General features: G+C 39.1%; 1 protein-coding gene across 1 annotated transcript in view; it reads right to left on the minus strand.

Moving 5' to 3' along the window:
* Nucleotides 1-19,214, minus strand: part of CNTNAP2 (contactin associated protein 2) — a 1,190,827-nt gene that overhangs the window by 93,658 nt on the left and 1,077,955 nt on the right. Inside the window, exons 18-20 of the mRNA XM_074900878.1 lie at nt 17,013-17,249; nt 4,254-4,499; nt 2,022-2,155 (exon numbers count right to left, since the gene is read on the minus strand). Coding sequence (XP_074756979.1) covers nt 2,022-2,155; nt 4,254-4,499; nt 17,013-17,249 — 617 coding nt within the window. The remainder of the gene's footprint in view (nt 1-2,021; nt 2,156-4,253; nt 4,500-17,012; nt 17,250-19,214) is intronic.

A 19,214-nucleotide genomic window follows, 5' to 3' on the forward strand; every position in this document is an offset into this window, starting at 1 on the left:
CATGTTTTCAGACACCATGTAGAGTTTATATTTGAAAACAGGACTACTGTTCAAGTGAACAATTCACCTAACAGATCCATTTCTGTTCACAGAATCACAGAATCATCTCGGTTGGAAAAGACCTTGAAGATCACTTAGTCCAACCCTTAACCTAACATTGACAGTTCTCAACTATACCATATCCCTAAGTGCTAATATTAGTTCTCTCATTTACAATGAACGTAACCTGTTAAGTAACAAAATGAACTTCCTTATGGAGAATAAACAAAATTTGATAGAAATCTGCTGTTTCAGGATACAGCAGGGGTAGTATTTCTGGATGTGCTTTGTATGGGTCCTTCTTTCCTTATTCTTGCACGTGCATCAGAGAGCTCATCTCATTTAATAAGCTTCAGATGTATTTGCTTTCTGACTGCATAAACCAGCTGTGTTTTAAGCACACTGACTAGATAAAGAAATTTGTATCCCAGCAGAGCAACACTAACTAAAATGTTTCTGGCTCTTCAAAACCCTAGTTATGTAGTGGTCTCATAAAAATCTAGGGAAAAAAAAAAAAATTGTTGGGCCCCAAATGTAGGTGAGTTGGTGCAAAGGTGGGATACTTAACTGTGTACAGGTTTTCCAACTGGGCAAGGTATCTCATCTGATCCCTTCAGAAAATAATTTATTTAGTTTTACATCTACTAAATCAGGCAGCTATGTCTCCACAGGAAACATGCCATACCTTCCCAAAATAAAAGGGATTTAACAGCAGAAGGGAACCTAACTGTGGGTCTTATTTAGCTTCCATTTAGCAGTAAGAGAGATAAATCCAAATGCAACAGCATGCAAGAAAGATGGATATATCAATATATAGACCTCCCAACTTCCAAAAGCTTGTAAAGTGTTTGGATGTATCACCTATATATTTTTGAGATTATCTGGCATTTTTCAAATAATTTTATGACAATTCTACTTCAATGCATCCAGTGTTATTCTGAGTACTGAGAGCCTCAGTCAAATGACACTGTAATGCACTGAAAAGTTTTCCTTTTGATGCCTTGAAACAATAACTGTCAGGGATCTATTTTAATCTTTAGGTAGGTAATACCATGACAACTACTATCCTTCACCTTTTGGCTTTGTTCCCAAGGAGACTTCCCCTTTTTATTTTCCATTTGTTAGTGGTTTTGGTTTGCTTCTTATGAACTATCAAATCCAGATTAATCTATCGCATCCACCTGATTCTTCTGCCAACAAACGTGTTCTCATACCCTGCTGCAACCTCCATGTTTGCAGATGTGACAACCAGGGAATGAAAACAGAGGGCTCTAATGACCACAGAGAGGAAGCTGCCTGGAAACATAGATCGCTTCTTGCAGCAGGCCCCTCAGTTATTTAAATAGTATTGCACTATTTCAAAGTTTGTAAACTGGATATGGAGAGATGAAGTTCCTGCCTGTGAAAAATCAAGCAAGCCAGATCTATGTGCCTTTAATAATACTGTCTGTCTCAGACTCCTGTCACACAAACACTTATGCATCTGCTCATCTTTACAGAACAGCTCTTCCGATTTCACTGGACTGCAAGGTAAATTTAAATTTAAAGACATTTTCATTTGCAGACTCAGGACTTACGGCATGATATTTAGTTGTCTGTGCATCAGGCTCTACTGCCATTTAAGATGCTGTAGGGTATCCCTTCTGGCTTCCAGCTGCTGCTCCAGAATGGTGCAGGTTTATCCTAAGTCCCATGTTATCTATCAGCCCAGATGTCTCTGATACTCTCGAGCATCTACAGTGACACTCGTATTAGCCTAGCTGTCATCACCCTAGGATGAGGATTTCAGAACAATCTGAATTGATGCAACAGAGGGAGAGAATAGCTTTTGTGAACTCCTAGGAGTGCGATCTGCAAGCAGAACTCCATCTACTGCACTTTTTATTTCTGAAATCGCACTGATATCTTCAGAGAGATAGAGACCATCAAGATACAAAATGCTACAAGCAACAAGTAATGGAACCAAACAACCTACAACTTACCTGCAGTACTATGTCCCGTCCATTCCGTGTGATGTTAACAGTATGGGGCTGTCCATTAGCCATGTTTCTGTGGTCAACATCAATGTTAAATGGCTCTTTGGTGCCTCCTAGGTTGTACCGAATCTGCAGATTACCTAGTGCAAGAAATGCATAAAGCACCCTCAGATATTTTGATCTTTATTCACCAGTTATTTTCCCCTCTTTATTTTCACATACACTGTTATCGTTTTACACTTAAATTGCTCTCAAAGCTGGTCTCTGCAGTAGGAGAAGAGCTAGTGCTTGAGTTTTTAAAACTACTGGGCTGAAAACTGCTCCTAGTTTATAACCCAGAAGTGTGACAATGACCAGCGACAAACCAAAGTATTTGTAAACACTCCAGATAGAAAACCAATCGGAGCTATGCCTTGAACAATATGGACAACTGGTACAAATTTGAGCACATCAAGTAGCACTTTATTGTTGAGATTATTATCCTTGTTGCAGTTAAATTCTTTTAGGTTATTGCATTGGGTCTGGCTGCGCCGGAATTGTTGTTCCCCTATAGCAGCCCCCATGGTGCTGTGTTTTATGCTGGGAGCTGGCAGGGTGTTGGCAGCACCCTGGTGTTGTGGCTGCTGCTGAGCAGTGCTTACACAGCACCAAGGATCTTTCCGACATTTTCCCCCTGCAGTGGGACGGGGTGGGCAAGATCTTGGGAGGGGACGCAACCAGGGCAGCTGACCCCAACTGACCAAAGGGATATTCCAGACCATAGGACGTATGCTCGAGTATAAAGCTGGGAAAAAGGAAGAAAATGAGGTGGGGTCACCCCTGGTCCTCCGAGGCAACCACTACACATATTGCAGCCCTGCCTCCTGAGAAGGCCCGACATCACCTCTTCATGGGAAGTAGAGAGTAAATCTGTTTTCTTTTTTGCTTCTGTGCACGGACCTTTGCTTCGCTTCGCTTTGCTTATATTAAAACTGTTTTTGTTTTATCCACAAGGGTTGGGTTTTTTTTTTCCCTATCTTATTTCCCCACTTTGCTCTGTTGAGAAAAAAGGGGGAAGGGGGGGGAAGTGATAAAGCGACTTGGTGGGTACCTGGCATTTAGCCAAGGTCAAACCATCACAGTTATACAAAGCATAATATTTTCTAAAGAAAAAAAACATTGATATGCATTGAATAAAGGCAAAATTACAACAAATTAACACTGACACATAAACTACACAAGGGACTTTCTTGCTCTCACTTCTAATTGTTGTTGACGGGTGACCGTCTGGACTTTTACGGAAACTTAATAATACATGGTGAAATGAAAACCTCGGGTTATATTGTTAGAAAAGTATAGCTAAAATGGTTAATTGATATTCATGACATACTGCCAGACAGATTTTTCTTTTCTAAACAAAATTGAAGTGTCTGCTCTTCATAAAAAAATTTTATATTTGATTAAAAGGAAGATGTTTGAAAAGGGAAATGCAGGCCTCATTATTGATCAAAACTGGAAATATTATGGCCCAAAAGAGCAGCCCTAGACCTTTATGACTTTAGATGTCTGATGTGGGATTTTTCTCATGTAACTTCTTTTTTCGCAATGAATGGAAAAAAAAAGAGTGACATGTGCAATACTCATATTAACTTATCCCATAAAAGAGGACGATAGTAAAATCATCCTAATTACGATTTTCATGGAGCACTAAGGAACTCTTTGGAATTAATGTATATTCAGTTTATATGCAGTTCTAATACTGCCACAGCAAATGGTCCATATCCAACCTTCAACCATCATCAAAATGTTTAGGACAGTATACACTATGCTACATCCATATTTTAGTCACTTCAGTGGGTATCCAGATTTTCAGAACACTTTCCACTGACTACTGGTGATATTGCCATGAGTTCAGCAATTAAGGTGCCTACATGTAGATGTCTACTTGTCCTCGTAATGCTAGTTCATGGCATTGATCTGACTGATATAGCAGGGGTTTTGTTGTTTGTTTTTGTTTTTTTTTTTTTCCCCCTGTTTTGTTTTGAAGGGGAGGGTCGGCTAGTGAAACCCCACTAAACTGAACAATTACATCAGTACAAAATCCAGTACAGCATAATACAGGTTCAGGTCCCACATACTTTATTTCTACATGACGAGGGTGAAGAGACTTTTTCATTAGTTCAGAGCTTCAGCTGAACATCAACCTGGTATTATTATCAATTTTGCCTTCAACAGAGAGATCCCAAAGCAGTCGCTTACCAGATGGCTTGACAAGCACAGCCATGAAGTCCTGGGTATAGGAGCTGATGTACAATAAGACACAAGGGGACTTGGTGGTACTGAAGCTGAAGCTGAGCTCTTCTTTATTCAAGTTGAGGTCAGGCACTGTGGTCTCAGGATCTGTAGAACTCAAAAGTGTTCGGCTAACTAAATCCTTCATGCTAGTCCCTGGGGAGTGGAAGTTGTAACGAAGCCACATTCCCTCTTCAAAGAATGCTCCAACATCTTCAAGATAAGAGCAAGAAAATAAAAATAAAATAAATAAATAGAAAATAAAATAAATGTACTGACACCTTTTGGATGAAACATATCAGTACTGACTTGATCAGTACTAATCTGCGCATGTTTCTACTGCTGCATTATTTAGGCACTTTGCCAATATTTAGGTCAAGAGCCTCACTATTTTCCAAAGAAAATGAAAAGGACGATCTCCATTTTATTGGTAGGTACCTGGATTCACAGAGCAAAGGAAAGATTTCCTTTGGGTCACACAGAATGTCTATGTCTATCTCTCATTTCAATACTACAGATCAGAATAACCACACTTAAGATTTATTCTCACTGAAGTCTTGCAGTAGGTAGTGCTCCAAAGAAGAAGACACAAGGAAGAGAGATTTAAGGGACACAGTAAGCAAACACTGTCAAAGAAAAGGAAAAACAGCAATTCTGACTGGCAAATTTGAGTGGATTTGGAAAGACCTCACAAAAGAATGATGGCAATTATAGCAACTGTAAGATTTGAAATAGGATTGGACACAATGCTAGAAAGTTATCCACTGCTAGCAAATTCCTTCATGAGAACTGCATAACCTGGATGCCCTTATGGGAGATAAAATTAACTAGGGAGATTGACTCAGTGGGGAACAAGATGAGAGGCATCTGAACAGTAGCTCCCAGGAGGTGCTACCCAGACAAAGTTTTCAAACTAATATGGGACAAAACATCATGTTTCAACACCCCTGACAGAAAATAAAACTACTTTTGGCAGAATTAATACTTTCAGCTGAAAAAGCATTGTTATTACTTCTCATAATAATGCAGTCCTGCCTATTTCTTAACAATAAAAACATAATTTAAGGTTGACATTCTTACAGCGAAGGCTGACTTTGACAGCCTCCTACAGGAATCGCAACACAGTTGCCTACCATTAGTAGTGTATAACCTACTAAGTCTATTGGGGATCACTGGACTGGCTTCATATGACAGTCATTAATTTAGTGACATTGTGGTCCTGGTTAGGCTTTGCCACCTGGGACAACATCGTTAAAGGAATTTTTTAAATTACATGTGAACTTAAGGCATGTTTATGGACATTTCATAAGGGATTAAAGAATGATGAATAAAGATTATGTGCGTAGCATATGAGTACTGTACTTAAAGAATGGTTATAGGCTATGTTTAAAGAGGTGACCACTCCTAAAAAAAACCTTTCATCATTTACTATCTTCCTACATGATGCAAAGGTGCCACAGATTGGTACAAAATTGCCTGTCTAAACTTCTGAAAAATCAACACACTATATTTTAAAAGAAATTTAATTTTTATTCCCTTTTGGCATTTGGAATCTTCACACAAATCTAAGCAAAGGTTTTATCTCAAAACATACGAAATGAGATGTCCATTTTACAGGCTATGCAGTGACACTGAGCAAGTTGGGAAAGAGCCTGCAGACTTTATTCACGGTGGCTGAGCAGAGAAAAGACAAGAAGACAGGTAAAATTATAATAGACTTTATTGATATTCCTTTCCAGAATTTTGCTAAATCTAGTGGTGCAAAAGCTTTAAGTTTTCCCATTAACATATAAAAATTCTCCAAAACTCGAAATATCATAGTCACTTTCACTGTGTGGCCATATAAAACATGGAGTCAAGTTGTGGTCCCAAGGTGCTATAAATAATCCGATCACTCTGATAGACTTATAACAGTCATTTTATAGAAAAAACCTTAAATCATCCTGGAACAGTTATGGGGGAGGCAGTTCAGTTTAACAACTATATTTTGCAGTAGACTCAACTGAAGTACTCCTGGATTAAAAGTGAAGGGCTCCATCTTGAAAATACTTCCACAAATTGTGATGCCTTCTGCCGTTAACAGCAGTGTTGAAAATAAACTCTAGGATTTACAAATCTAAACCAGTATACGCTGCAGCTCTAAGCAGTTGCAAGACTGGCTTAAAAATATCCTTATGGCTGCTAATTATTCTCTCTTTATTCCAAAGCTGGGGTGCTGGGTGCCACGGGCAGCCCTGCCATCTGACACTGCTGCTCTGCTGGAGGGCACCGCTGCCCCTGCACAGGCTCCACGGATTCACACAGCATACCAACGCAAAATTACGTTTGCCTCCAGCCTGTTTACTGCTTGTCATGCCTTTTATTTTAGGAGCGATCTTTGGGATTGTCCGGTGCTATGCTTGCGCAGGGCCTCACACACTGGGAATACTGGGACCGTCAGTCCTGACCTCAGCACTGCTCTGGGACTAAACTGGAAAGTGTGCAATGCATTTTTCCAGAGCTGTAAATGCTATGAATTGCTACTTTAAAAGTTCATTATTTCAAAGGAGGCTTTATTTCATGGTTCTCTCTGAAATGGTAAGTCCTTTTTTTTCCAAAGGGTTTCACAGCGGAGCAAAGAATGTTCTATACGTTTAACTTGGATTCGCACTGAGAAAATAATTTTCAGTCTAGCTGTATTACTGCAGGTATACAAGCTATTGTAATGAGCCTTGAAATTCTCCTCACATGCACACCGCCTCTTTTAAGAGGATGGAAAAGAGGAAGCTTCACTTTGGCTGTATAAGTGTATTAGGCCCTCAACAGGAAAACATTGAATGCCCTCTAGTTCCAGCTTGGCAAAGAGGTTGATGCACATGATTACGCTCTTTACTGAATGAAGCTGAAGTCCTTGCAGCAGGGCTCCAAAGTGCTCAGCAGCTCACAGGCTCAGGTTGTTTAAACTATTAGGAAATACTAGAAAAAGCTAAAAGATAATTTTCTCTATATTGAACACAGCTATCAGATGGCTTGGAAATGCTGAGGGCTGATCAATGAAGAAATTATCTACTTGGAGGTCACAAGCGTATCATCTTCCTGAAGCTCTGATAGAGGGAATATTGAAGCCCTTCATTCAGAAAACCATTCAAGCTGCCTGAATAAAATTGGTAAAATGCAGCACAAACTCTGCTGCTGAAATGTGGGGGAGGTTTCCATGCAAAACCCTTTGCTTTCTTTTGTAATATTTCATATGTTATCTGAAAAGACAACTTTTGGGACATCCGACATAAGGTGTAGTGAAACGTTCCTCTGCAAACTGCCATTTTGAGGCAGAAACCTTGAGGAAATTAATGTGGTAGAAACAGATTGGTTTTCTCTGGAAAGCAGTACCTATTTCTACACCAATGCCCAGTGCGGTCATTCTCTGTTGACAAACTTTGCAAATACATACAGTTCCAGCTTTCTTTGTAGAGGAATGCAGAACAGGAATTGTGGTTCATCAGAAATTATTTTATCAAGCAAGATTCACATCCCCAGTGTGAACTGCACATATTTTACCAAACTGTCAATTTGAAAAGGGATGAAGTGAAAACTGATACAAAACTTCTACACAAAATGCACAGGAACCCGTAACTGACAAACTTATTTTGAAGGTGACAATTCTTTGGTCATCTCCCCAGTCCCCCTCTCCCCACACAGCTACTTTTATTTTTGTACACTCCCATTCTGTCTGCAATCAGGAGTATTGAAAGACTGAAGGAAAAAGCCAAATAGCAACCAAAAAACCCATTGCTCTTACAAAAATTCCACAATCTCATGACATTTCTGGGCCAGTGTTGTAGACCTAAGAGAACAGAAGTAGAAACCTGATTCTCCTTTGCTGATGGTTTGACATTGGTGAAATGTCAGCGTTGGGTCTTCTCTTCTCAGGTAGTTATAATGATTCTGGTAGCCATACACTTAGTTACACTCAGAACTTGTCTTCCTTCTCCATTACCTTTTTCACACCTGTGAAGAGCATTGCCAGCATGGCAAAGGTGTGGCTGAACACAGCTTCAGCAAGATTTTCTATCTGGAGGTGTATATATAAAAGATACAGAACTCAGCAGGCTTTCTAGCAATTGAATTTACCCTGCGCTGACAGTTGCGATAGGAATGTTATCAGGGACTGTCATGAATCAAGTGCAAGATATTACTCCTAATAAATCAAGAAGCAACAGATCTGGGGAGCTACCAAAAAAAGCCCCCACCCCACAGAAAACCCAATTTCAGGAGCTTTTCAAGAATGGCACCGTAAGAGGTGGAATCTACCTTCTGCAGTAGGACAGCCATCACTGTCTCACAGCTGCCATCTTACATTTTTCCAAGTAAACTCAAGACCTGGCTTGTGTCACCTTTTATCTGGGGACAAAGTAATGCTGGTTACTTCTCTGGTGTTACTGTATTTGGCTTTCTTGAGGCTGAGCCTTCAAAGCAATCTTATTAATGGGCAGTAACAAGGGTAAAATCCCAACCTTACAGAAGCTGGAGGCAAAATCCTGACAACTACGAAGACTGGCCAGGACACATGAAAACTGCAGCAGAGAAACATTCTCTTCTCTGTTTCACAGAGCTGACTGAAATGCCTTCTTACAGCTGTAAGCATGTTCCGTATGGAGGCCCTAAATGCCTCCTTGGCCCTGCTCAAGATTCAGTAAATTAAAAATATTACTCTGTGATGCTGCTTGCCAGTGCTCAGTGCTATGGCTTCCCTGCATGGAGTTCTGGATGTGAAAAGCAGCATTTTCAAAATTCAAAGGACAGTCACTGGAGGTGTTCTAACACTCGATGCATGTACAAAGGTTGTTAGGGCAATGTAGACAGCCGAACAAAACTTTTTTCCCAATGCATAATTTTCTTTCCTTTTTGATTTCTCATATAGTTATGAATATTGAATATAGATTAAGTAGAGCTTCCTTGTCTAGCTTGTGGCTGAAATGTGCTAGAGAGCATCAGGAATTGCAGTTACTTCCAGGCTGTCGTCACAAAGATTAAGACTGTTTGCTGAGATACATCCTGGCCACAGGGCATCAGTAAAGGGTCAGAATCTTGCAGCTGTTGATCTGGGAGAGCCTTTACTTTGAGTGCTCTTAATATGATAATACTTACCATTTATTTGGTTAGTTCACTCAACATTTTATTCTACCTTCAGGTTGACAGTATTTAGTTCATGAGGCCAAGAAGTGGGGATTTAAAGTTTTTATCCTACATCCTCAAGTCTCATATTCTGGCTGCCATTACTGTAATAATTTGTGATACATATTTGAATTTTCTATGTTTGGAGTAAAATACTGAAATACAGCAATTGCTTGTTGGCATTAATAGAATAGAAACCTGCCGAGGCTTTGCTTCTTCTATAAGAATATTAAAAAAGTATTAAAAAAGTTTTCTTGTACAAATGATCATCGGAATTGGGGGATATGTAAAATAATGTGCACCAGTGAAACCATGGAATCTGAACATAAATCCATGCAGTTTCCTGCTACCTTCAGTAGAACAGGATGAGTGTCACAGAAGATGGGGTTAAGCCACCTGATTCATTACACCTTCAAGCCTCCCTAGTCAATGTTGACAGATAGATTCTCCTGGGAAGCAGTTTGGCATACCTAAGCAAGGCTGAGCTCTGAACTTTCTTTTGCAATAGCCCTGTAAAGCAGATTTCTTTTATTCTACCTTGCCATACCTTGACAGAAGTGCACATGCCAAGGAAAGTCTAAAAATGTCCGTAAAATCAGTTGTGGTTCATTCTGCACTGATGTGAAATTACTATAGATCTTTCTATAGCTCCAGCTGTTTGAACTGATGTCTAGGACAGCAGACTCAGAATAAGGGAATGGCAACCTGCACTGCGTATTCTCTGCTGAATCTAAATGAAAATCCATCTCCCTTCTAATGGAAATATCCAAAATGGTTAAAAAACCCCCATCAAATAAAACAGGATGGATGAAGAAAAACATCATGTCAAATATTCAACAGACAAGGTTTCATGGTTTCCTGCTGAGGAGTCTTTGGAGGTGCTCAGAGGTAACCACAGAGAAAAACTTGCAGCCTTGCAAGAGCTGTTTGAGAAATATTAGAGACTGCCATTTGATGATAGCATAGTATTCAGAGTGACAACTTTGATCGGTGAGATCTGGCTTCAATTCCTTCCTGTACCACGGGTATCCACCGTAAAAGCTAGCAGTTCCTTGCTTCCCTTATTATCTCATCTGCTTTCTGCATTACCATAATAAAAACATCTTTTCACATCACAGAGCTATTGTAACAATAAATACCTCATCAGCTTGTGAGGTGCCAATACTACTCCACTAGCATACAGGTGTATAAATATTGCACATAGGGGTCTGGTGTGAGAACCTCAAATCTCTCAGTTGCCTTTGCACAGGCATGCAGCAGCTGGCAATGTTGCTGAAGCTGCTCTATTTATCTTTCATAAAACATCTGTGTTCCGTGAGCAACCACAGCAGACCAGGCTTATTATAGTTAGCTGACAAAGAAATTGAAATTTTCTGAGCCAGGACTTAATATTTTTAAACATATTACCCTGATTTATTTGATTTCTGTATACAGAGTAAGAAATCCTTGCATTTTATAAGTAGTTTATTACGGATGTAAGTGGGCTAGCATGTTCAGTTTATAGTCAGGTTGATATCTCTTTGAGTTATGTAAATAGTATGGGGGTTTTGGTTTGCTTTAAAAAGAAAAAAAAAGGTTTTTTTCCAATAAAGCATTCTTGCAACTTAAGTGAAATGCAATTCTCAAAGCACTAGAGCACAACTGTACCTGTTTAATAAGGCAGTATTGACAGGACAGCAGAATGGAATAGCTTTACAGAGTATATATTTTTTGTGAGTATATATATTTACTCAACAGAGGCTAAGATGCCAAGTCCTGAAGTTTGATCTACACGTAGAAAAACTTGATTGCAGCATTCAGACTTACCAGACTGTAAGCCTAACTTTCCTGACGCCCCAAAATTTCTGATTCAACTTTCAGCTAACAGATTATGATCACCTTGTGTACAACAGAATTTTTTTGGGGGTGGGAGGGAATGTCATCTTGATTTTCCAGGTTCTGGGATTAAGAAAACTAAGAAGTTAGTTACCTTAAACCACTCAAACAATCACCTCCCCATTACTTACAGCCAAGCAATGAAATGTATTTCCAAACAGCAAATTAAAAGGAATGGAATTGGTATGAACAGGGCAGAATTTGGAGATGATCAAGTGTCAACCTAAGAGTCTGTGGAATGGTGCAGAGATGCTTCACCCATGCACTACAGCCCCAGATCTGCTATATCTTTTTTGCATCCACTCGGCTTAGTATAAAGCTGATTTTTCTCTTTGAGGCAGAGAAGGGAGCAAGAAAGGAAGGAAATATGATCACGACAATACTACTGTAAGGGCTTTTGGGGTTCATGCAAATATAAAACAAACATGAAAGAGTATAGTTTGGGCATTGGCATGAGGATTGCAATAATTCACACTGATTCTGAGCTTTACTTGAAAGAAAGAAAAAAGTGTATACACTGTACTCATCTCCTTGGTGTTTGTTGATGCAAATTGAGTGCATAGAAACTGGAAAGCTTTGAATTTACTCTTCCAGCACACCTGAAGGCACATGAGTCACAGCACCAGCTGTTTAAATTTTATTCTTTTTTTTCCCACACTCTTTTGGTGGAGGGCAATTTCTTCTCCTACTGTTGATCCAAAGCACTTCAGTACCCAAAGGAAGAATGTCTTCTCCTTGGGGGATCCCCCACATCACAGTGCTGCCACAGGTTCTGCATAGCCATTTCAGCATTTGACCTTCGTTCTTTTTGTTTAAAGGAAGGAAAGAGTTTGCCTTTTAAAGCAACAAAATTTAATTGTTTTCTCAGAAATGCTTTTATGATGACAGGACAGCTGTGGGAGGAAAAAAACCCCAAATTTATGCTTAAGCAAAGGACAGGGAAAGGTCAGAAAGCAATCTGTAGGACTGCAGAAACACTGCAGCTATTCCTCAGAACAATTTCTCTGAGCAATGAAAGGAGAAGTGAAGCCAATTGCATATGCCCCAAATAAAAAAGAAAAATAAAGTTAAAATAGATGTCAGACTGCGTTTTTGCACTTTTTTGTTCTTTGTTGTAAAAAAATAGTGTGATTTTCAGGCCACTGCCACATCAATCACATTGTGATCTGCTGCTAATAAGGCTGAAGACAATGTAATTTCTTGTCAGTCATCAGTCAGTGGCTCTAAGGATGGATTTCATCAGCAAAAGAATCCACAACATGTGAGGCCTGTTTTTATTGTGAGATGTATCCATTACTTATGAAGCACTGTATGGTGATTTCCTTATAGTAATTATTTTTTTTTTTAATATTTGATTCTTTCTATTACTTCATCTGCTAGCAGTTTCAGTATGTAACCAACCCCAAAAAGTTTACCATGGGAAGTGACTCGAATATCAAAATTTTTGGATAAGAAAAGCTTCCTGTGGCAAGTTAAAATCAATGGGAAGAGAAGACTGTGGTATATTGACAGGTATTATATTATGCCACTTTTCACTCCTCCTAAGTAGCATATTTTTCTGGTAATATCTCATATTGGTTTGAATGTGATGACTTAAAAAGTCAGGTACTACTGATTGTCAAATCAACAGAGCTACTTGGCGTGGAATATTTACTCAGAGGAGTAGAATAACAAAACCTAGACCTAGTTTATCATGCAAAGCACTAACTTTGTTATTTCTTGGCAGCTGCCGTGAATTCCTAGTGAAGGTAAAAAAAGGAAAATATTCTTGCTTGCCTTATATTAGACTCACCCAACATCACAGCATTCAACTACATACTGTGGTGCAGGTTAGAAAATCACAAGTGACTGAGCAGTATTCAACTATGTCCTTACTATAAAGAATGGAATTGATTGTAAACAGAGAATGTACTCTTTCAAAACATGTTCACAGACATTCCAGTGCTTTTAGAGAGAGAAAAGTGTCAAAGTGTTAATGAAAAATGAATTTAAATATCAGAATTAAGATGTTCTCATCCAAATCAACTAAAATATTATTCAGGTAACATTTTTATTTTACAAGGAAAGCAGGGAAAAATTCCCTGCTATTTTCCAACAAATTTAAAAAGTTTATAATTAATTTTTTTTTTTTAAACTAAAATATACTTGGCTGTTTTGCCAGTATTTATTTTGCTATCGTTAGTACTGTATGATTGCCTTTTGTATCTAGAAAATATATCCAGTCTTGTCTCATGGACAGGGCAATTGCTATTAAAAAGAAGATGGAGGATCCTCTTCTTTCACAAGTCCAGGGAGTTTGGCAACATGCACAAGGTGTTCCAGGGCTTTACTTGATTTAAAAGGCTTAATGCAAGTTAAATTTACAATGTAAAATTTAATGGGCTGAAAATGAACTGTTTTAAAGATCTCATTATCAGCACTATTACAGAGGTTTTACAATTATTTTGATCACAGGATGCCCCAAACCCAGTCTATTTTGTGTTTAATTTATCCTCTATACTTTATCCCAGTGCCACACTGTTGTTTCTATGGAGAAGCCCCATGAAGTCACCCATACTAAATCATACTTCGGGATATTCTAGATGAGTACATCAGTTTTCAGCCCTAACAGATAGGAAATTGGTAATTTGCATTTTGTACATAAGGTCTTAAGATTTAGAGAGATATTTTTAGCCTGGAATATTTTTGATATTTGAAGCAGAGATCTGACGTTATGTTTAAATGGCACAACAGTGTGTGGTACAGAGGTCCCTACGCTAGCTTGAGTACCTTTACATGACTCAGTGCTGCCTGGCAGCAGTAGCTTACAGCAAGTTCTACTGTGTGCTCAAAGTATCACTGTCAGAGCTCTGGGTCTTCAGCTGGACTGAGAGGCTGATAAGGAGAATATTATAGCATAATATAGTACGATATTCCTGCTGTTGCTATGACAGTGCTTACAGACCAGCCAAAACCAGGGTTTGTCTGTGCTAGGTGCTCAGTTATTCCCCTCATGGTACTTTTTACTCTGTTAGCTCCACATCCACAAAACATAAACTAGCTTAGAGCTAGTTTTGGCAGAAGTTTGGCGTTTATGTATACATAAGATAAACAGGAAAACACAAATATAAGCCAGTGTGATGAGTTTTGGCAATAAAGAAAAAAACTAAAAAGAGACTTCACTGAATATGGCATGGCAGCAATTATTTTCTTTCTTCTTCCTTTTTTTTTTTTTTTTTTTTTTTTTTAAGTCAACACATGTGATCTGTAAGAGACTGACCCAGTTCCAGCCTGAATGGGTTTCCTCTAACATAACTATGCTAATGAGCAGAAACACTAAATATGCATTGCATTCTTCAACTCATGATAAACCACTTGCTAAATTAACTGAAAACATTCTCACATTCTCAGGACTAACCGTATGTACAGTCCTGAATGTGATGGACATGTTTTATAATTTGTCTTTGAAGCAACACAGCACAGCGAAACCTGATGAAATTCCTGCATGCAAGCGCAGTGGAAGCCATCAGCTAGAGCAGCATCTGCTTCACTTCTGCTGCACAAGAAATACATCGTATTTATTGGAATTTATAAAATAATCATGCTAGAGATTCATTAGAATATCTGGTGATGTGAAAGCAATCCCATAGCTTTTAGAAGAGGGTGCTCCAATGTGTTAGCAACATCAGCAGTAGACAAGGGTCAGTTATGTTAAAATTAAATGAAGGTAGATATATATGGTTGTAAATGAAAGGGGCTGAAGTGTGTGAGGAGAAAACTGTCCATAACCCAGCATCAGGTAGAAAGACTGTCGCTTTCTGTTATAAACTTGGTTTCCTCTGAGTGTGTCCGAATGTCGTGGTTTAAACCTGGCCAGCAGTCAAACACCACACAGCCACTCACTCACCGTCCTCTGCCCAGGGAATGGGGGATTAATTGGAGGGGTAAAGGGTGACTTTTAGATTGAGATAGAAACATTAGTAATTGTAATTCATAAATGTAATAAAAAAAAATATAATAGGAAGTACAAATGAGTAATGCACAATGCGCTTCCTCACCACCTGCAGGACTGATAGCCAGCCTGTTCCCCGCTAGCAATCCTGAAATACCAAGATCATGCAATTGCAATCCTGGAAGCAAGAAAAAACCCCCTCCTTTCCATCTGCCCCTCATCTATATAACGAGCATAATGTTACATGACATGGAATATTCCAACGGCCAGTTTGGGTCCGTTGCTCTGGCTCTGCTCCCTCCCAGCTTCTTGTGCACCTGTGCACAGGCAGGACACGGAGAATTGGAGAGTCTCTGATCTCTCAGAAACAACTGAAAACATCAGTGTATTATCAGCATTCTCCTCATACCAGATCCCATACTGAATCCAAACCACAGAACTATTCTAACTACTTTAACTCTATCCCAGCCAAAACTAGGACACTGGAAAGGAGACGGGTATGGATATTTGCAAAAATAAGAAGGAGTTGGAAACCAGAATGTCAAAGGACAGGAACATTTCCCTACTGCCAAGACAGCTTCATGAAGGGAATTTGGTGACAACCCAGACTGCCCACAGGATTCCTGGTACAGTGAGTACTGTAAAAGCAGAACGGTTTATGTGGCTACAGGTTTCTTTAACATCACAGATAGTCATGAGAGGAGCCTTCACATTTTTTAGTTGAATATGTAAGATTAGTACCTTCTGAGAAAGCTTTTAAAATGATTAGGAAAAGCAACAGATTGGGTGATTTTGTGTACCAAGAAAAGCACAGTGAAAGAGAGCTGCTGAGTGATATTAGCACCTCAGGTAAATGTGATCAAACCTTTAGAGGTATTGAGAAGAGTATTTCAAGAATATAATGACAATATCCTATGGAAATATAATGGAAACAAATGAATGGCTACAAAGCCTGCAAACATTTGGAAAATTATATTCTCACTGCTATTTTGTCACAATAATTTCTGGCAAAATAAAAAAGAAGGGTGGAAATAAATTAGCATCTTAATTCTGCCTTTTTTTTTTTTTTTTTTTTTGATATGTAAGATCTGTCTTTCCCTCACTCCTTGTCTTTCTTCCTTATGCAGGCATGTGTGTTCATAGTAAATCAGTCTCTTACAATCATTGATTGTGAAAATTCAGAACATACTTCTGGCATTTCCAAAGGACTCACATAGATGTGGGAGCCCTGTACCTTCCCTTACCCTAGCGAGTTCAACCTCTAACCCAGTTTGAGCTACTAAAAGACTTGATCTGGTTATGGATGGATAAAATTTTTAACCCAAATCCTGGCCTCCCAATTTGTAAGATATTCACCCCAAAGCTTATACCTATGTATCTCCAAGTATGTTTCTGAATGAGACCAGGTAGCTTTTGTTTAAATCCATGTTTTTTCTAATGAATTAACCATGGCATTGTGCTAGTAGGAATTTATTGTTCAACAGCTCAAGACTATGGAATAGTCTGCCAGACCTGCTATGACTACAGGCATTCCTCATGCATTTTGTTGTATTATGGGATTTAAATAGGTAATATGTATTAGTACCAATGAGACATGTGGTTTTAAATCATCACGTTTAAGATGTAAGTGTACAATTTGACTTGTTTGTAAGAGGTATTAAACAATTTACGTGCTTAATTAATAAAAGCTGAAGCATTGGGTCTACTGTGCTTTTTCTCAGGCAGATAGTTCTCCCATACTTTGCCTCCTGCACTAAAGTATTTACCTTTAATGCAAAATGGTCCATCATAGGCCGTTTTGGAGCAGTCACAGGAGTAGCCGTTGTATTTCTCGACACATTTACCGCCGTTTGCGCAGTACATCCCATAGCTCGTGCAATGGCCAGAGCAGCCAGGCTTCACTCCTGGCGTGACTTTTGCTCTCTCTTCCAGGTCCAGCGTCACCCCGTTCATCCTTAATGAACGAATGCAACCCAGGAAGCCTCGCTGGCCTCCTGCAGCACCTGAGAGGGAATATAAAACTGTGAGACAACACTGAACAGATTTTTATTGTTGTTGCTTTACATGAAATATCCTGCTAAGCTTGTGACAACAGCTGGAAGTAAGTAACTTCTTTGTAAATGCAAGGAATTGCATTGTCCTAACGACAGTGAAATCACTGAAACCTAACCTTTTGATACCATACCTTAAGTAAGCATAAATAGTAGGTGTGTTTGCTTTACACTGCTCAGACATTAGAGATTCTAGCCCTCCACTGGAAGACCTCATTTCATTTCAACTTCAAGATTTTTAGAGATAACAGTGGAAGAAATGGTCTTGACTTGATTGAGAAGGTATGCTAATGAGATGGATGCTAATAATAATGCCATAATATGTTATACAGTGTTACATTTTTCAAAGCCATGATGGGGAAAGAAAGAAAATATTTAAATCCCCACTCAGTTGCAATAGGAAAGACAGATGTTCATTTCCAAGCAACACTGGGTATATTGTTTAGCTTCTTGAGTATAGTGTGAAGGATGTAACACTGAAGAGCTACATTTGAAAATTTGGGTTGAGATGGCTTTTCTTAGCAGTCACTAAGAACTATTCCTTTTTTTTCCCTTGTAAGCACTTGCTGAAAAATGTGATTTCAGCTAGGAAAGTCTTATCTGGAGCTGGATTAGAAACAAAAAAACCCTAAAAAATACAAGCTAATAACACTGAGTGCCTGTCATCCCTTCTCCTCATCCTCTCATCTCTTTGATTACTGCTGTGCCACAGGTGATGAAGAGTCCCTGAGGAGATCTGAATGCTCATCACCACAGAGCACAGAGACTGATATTTACCTGAGTGGGGAAGAGGACTAAATACACACCAAAAAGAGAGGGTTGCTTCCAATTAACTACTGGTAACTGAATGTTTTGGAGTAAGAGACAATGCTCAGTTTGTGCTGAGTGCACAGTGCAGAGGGCATTCTGGTGTGGTTCCATTCTGTGTAAACTCATATACTGCAGTGACAAAAAACCCCCTAATAATCTAACTTCCTTCTCTCCCCTCTGGTGATTGTCCTAGCCCCAAGGACACAAAAGTCATCATCCCTCTGGCTCTCTTGTTGGCCCAAGGAATAGATATTTATTCTACAGCAAGTGGAACAGGAGGCACCAAAACAAATCTTGTTCAGTATTAATCTCCACGCCCTGATGTTCAGGGTGTTCATTCGGGATGCTCCAACTCATATCAATTCTGTGGGTAAAGAAATAAATCTGTTCTTTGAGATGTGTGCTTCAACAGCAAGTCATATGAAATGGATATGATGAAGAAAGAAAGAGAATCTGGTGTGGATTTGGACATTCAGTTTTTGGCAATAAAGGTACTAGGTATTTCAAAACATTGCTGTTCTTCAGCAGCTGTTATACAGTTAATTCAAAGCTATCAATAAAAATCAACATTATCAACAATTCCCCAAGAGCTCAGGCTGGAAAAAAAATCCAGTTCTTCCTGTTTTCAGTAACAGGCTTTGTATTTCTTTTAAAAGGCTAAGGCTCCCCCTTTTAAACAAACTTCACATTTCAGCTTATTTTGAAACTGCCTTTTATTGGGATCACAGCAGTAAAGGAGAATCTGAGCTGGTAAATAATGACTACACATCTGGTGACATGTTATACACACTTTGCAGTGACACCGTGCTGCTTATTAAGGCAATGAAGGCTTTAAACATAATTTTAATTAATTTCTCCTGTTGAACCCTAAGTAACATGGGAAAAAAAAAAGAGATAATGTCTTTTTTCCTTCCCCCTTCCCTCTTCTCCTGTTAACAGATATCTAGAGAGGTAGGGAAGTGCTGCTTTGCTCAACATTTCATGCAGTTCTGATTCCAGATAATGGCACTTGGCATAGCTGCACTTCGCAGCAGTCAGAGAAATACAAGTGCTGCTGGAATAGCCTGCCCAAAATGTAGCAGAGATCAGCAGCTGGACTAACTTGGT

The sequence above is a fragment of the Athene noctua genome, chromosome 2 (assembly GCF_965140245.1).
Source record: "Athene noctua chromosome 2, bAthNoc1.hap1.1, whole genome shotgun sequence".
In the NCBI taxonomy this organism is placed as follows: Eukaryota; Metazoa; Chordata; class Aves; order Strigiformes; family Strigidae; genus Athene; species Athene noctua.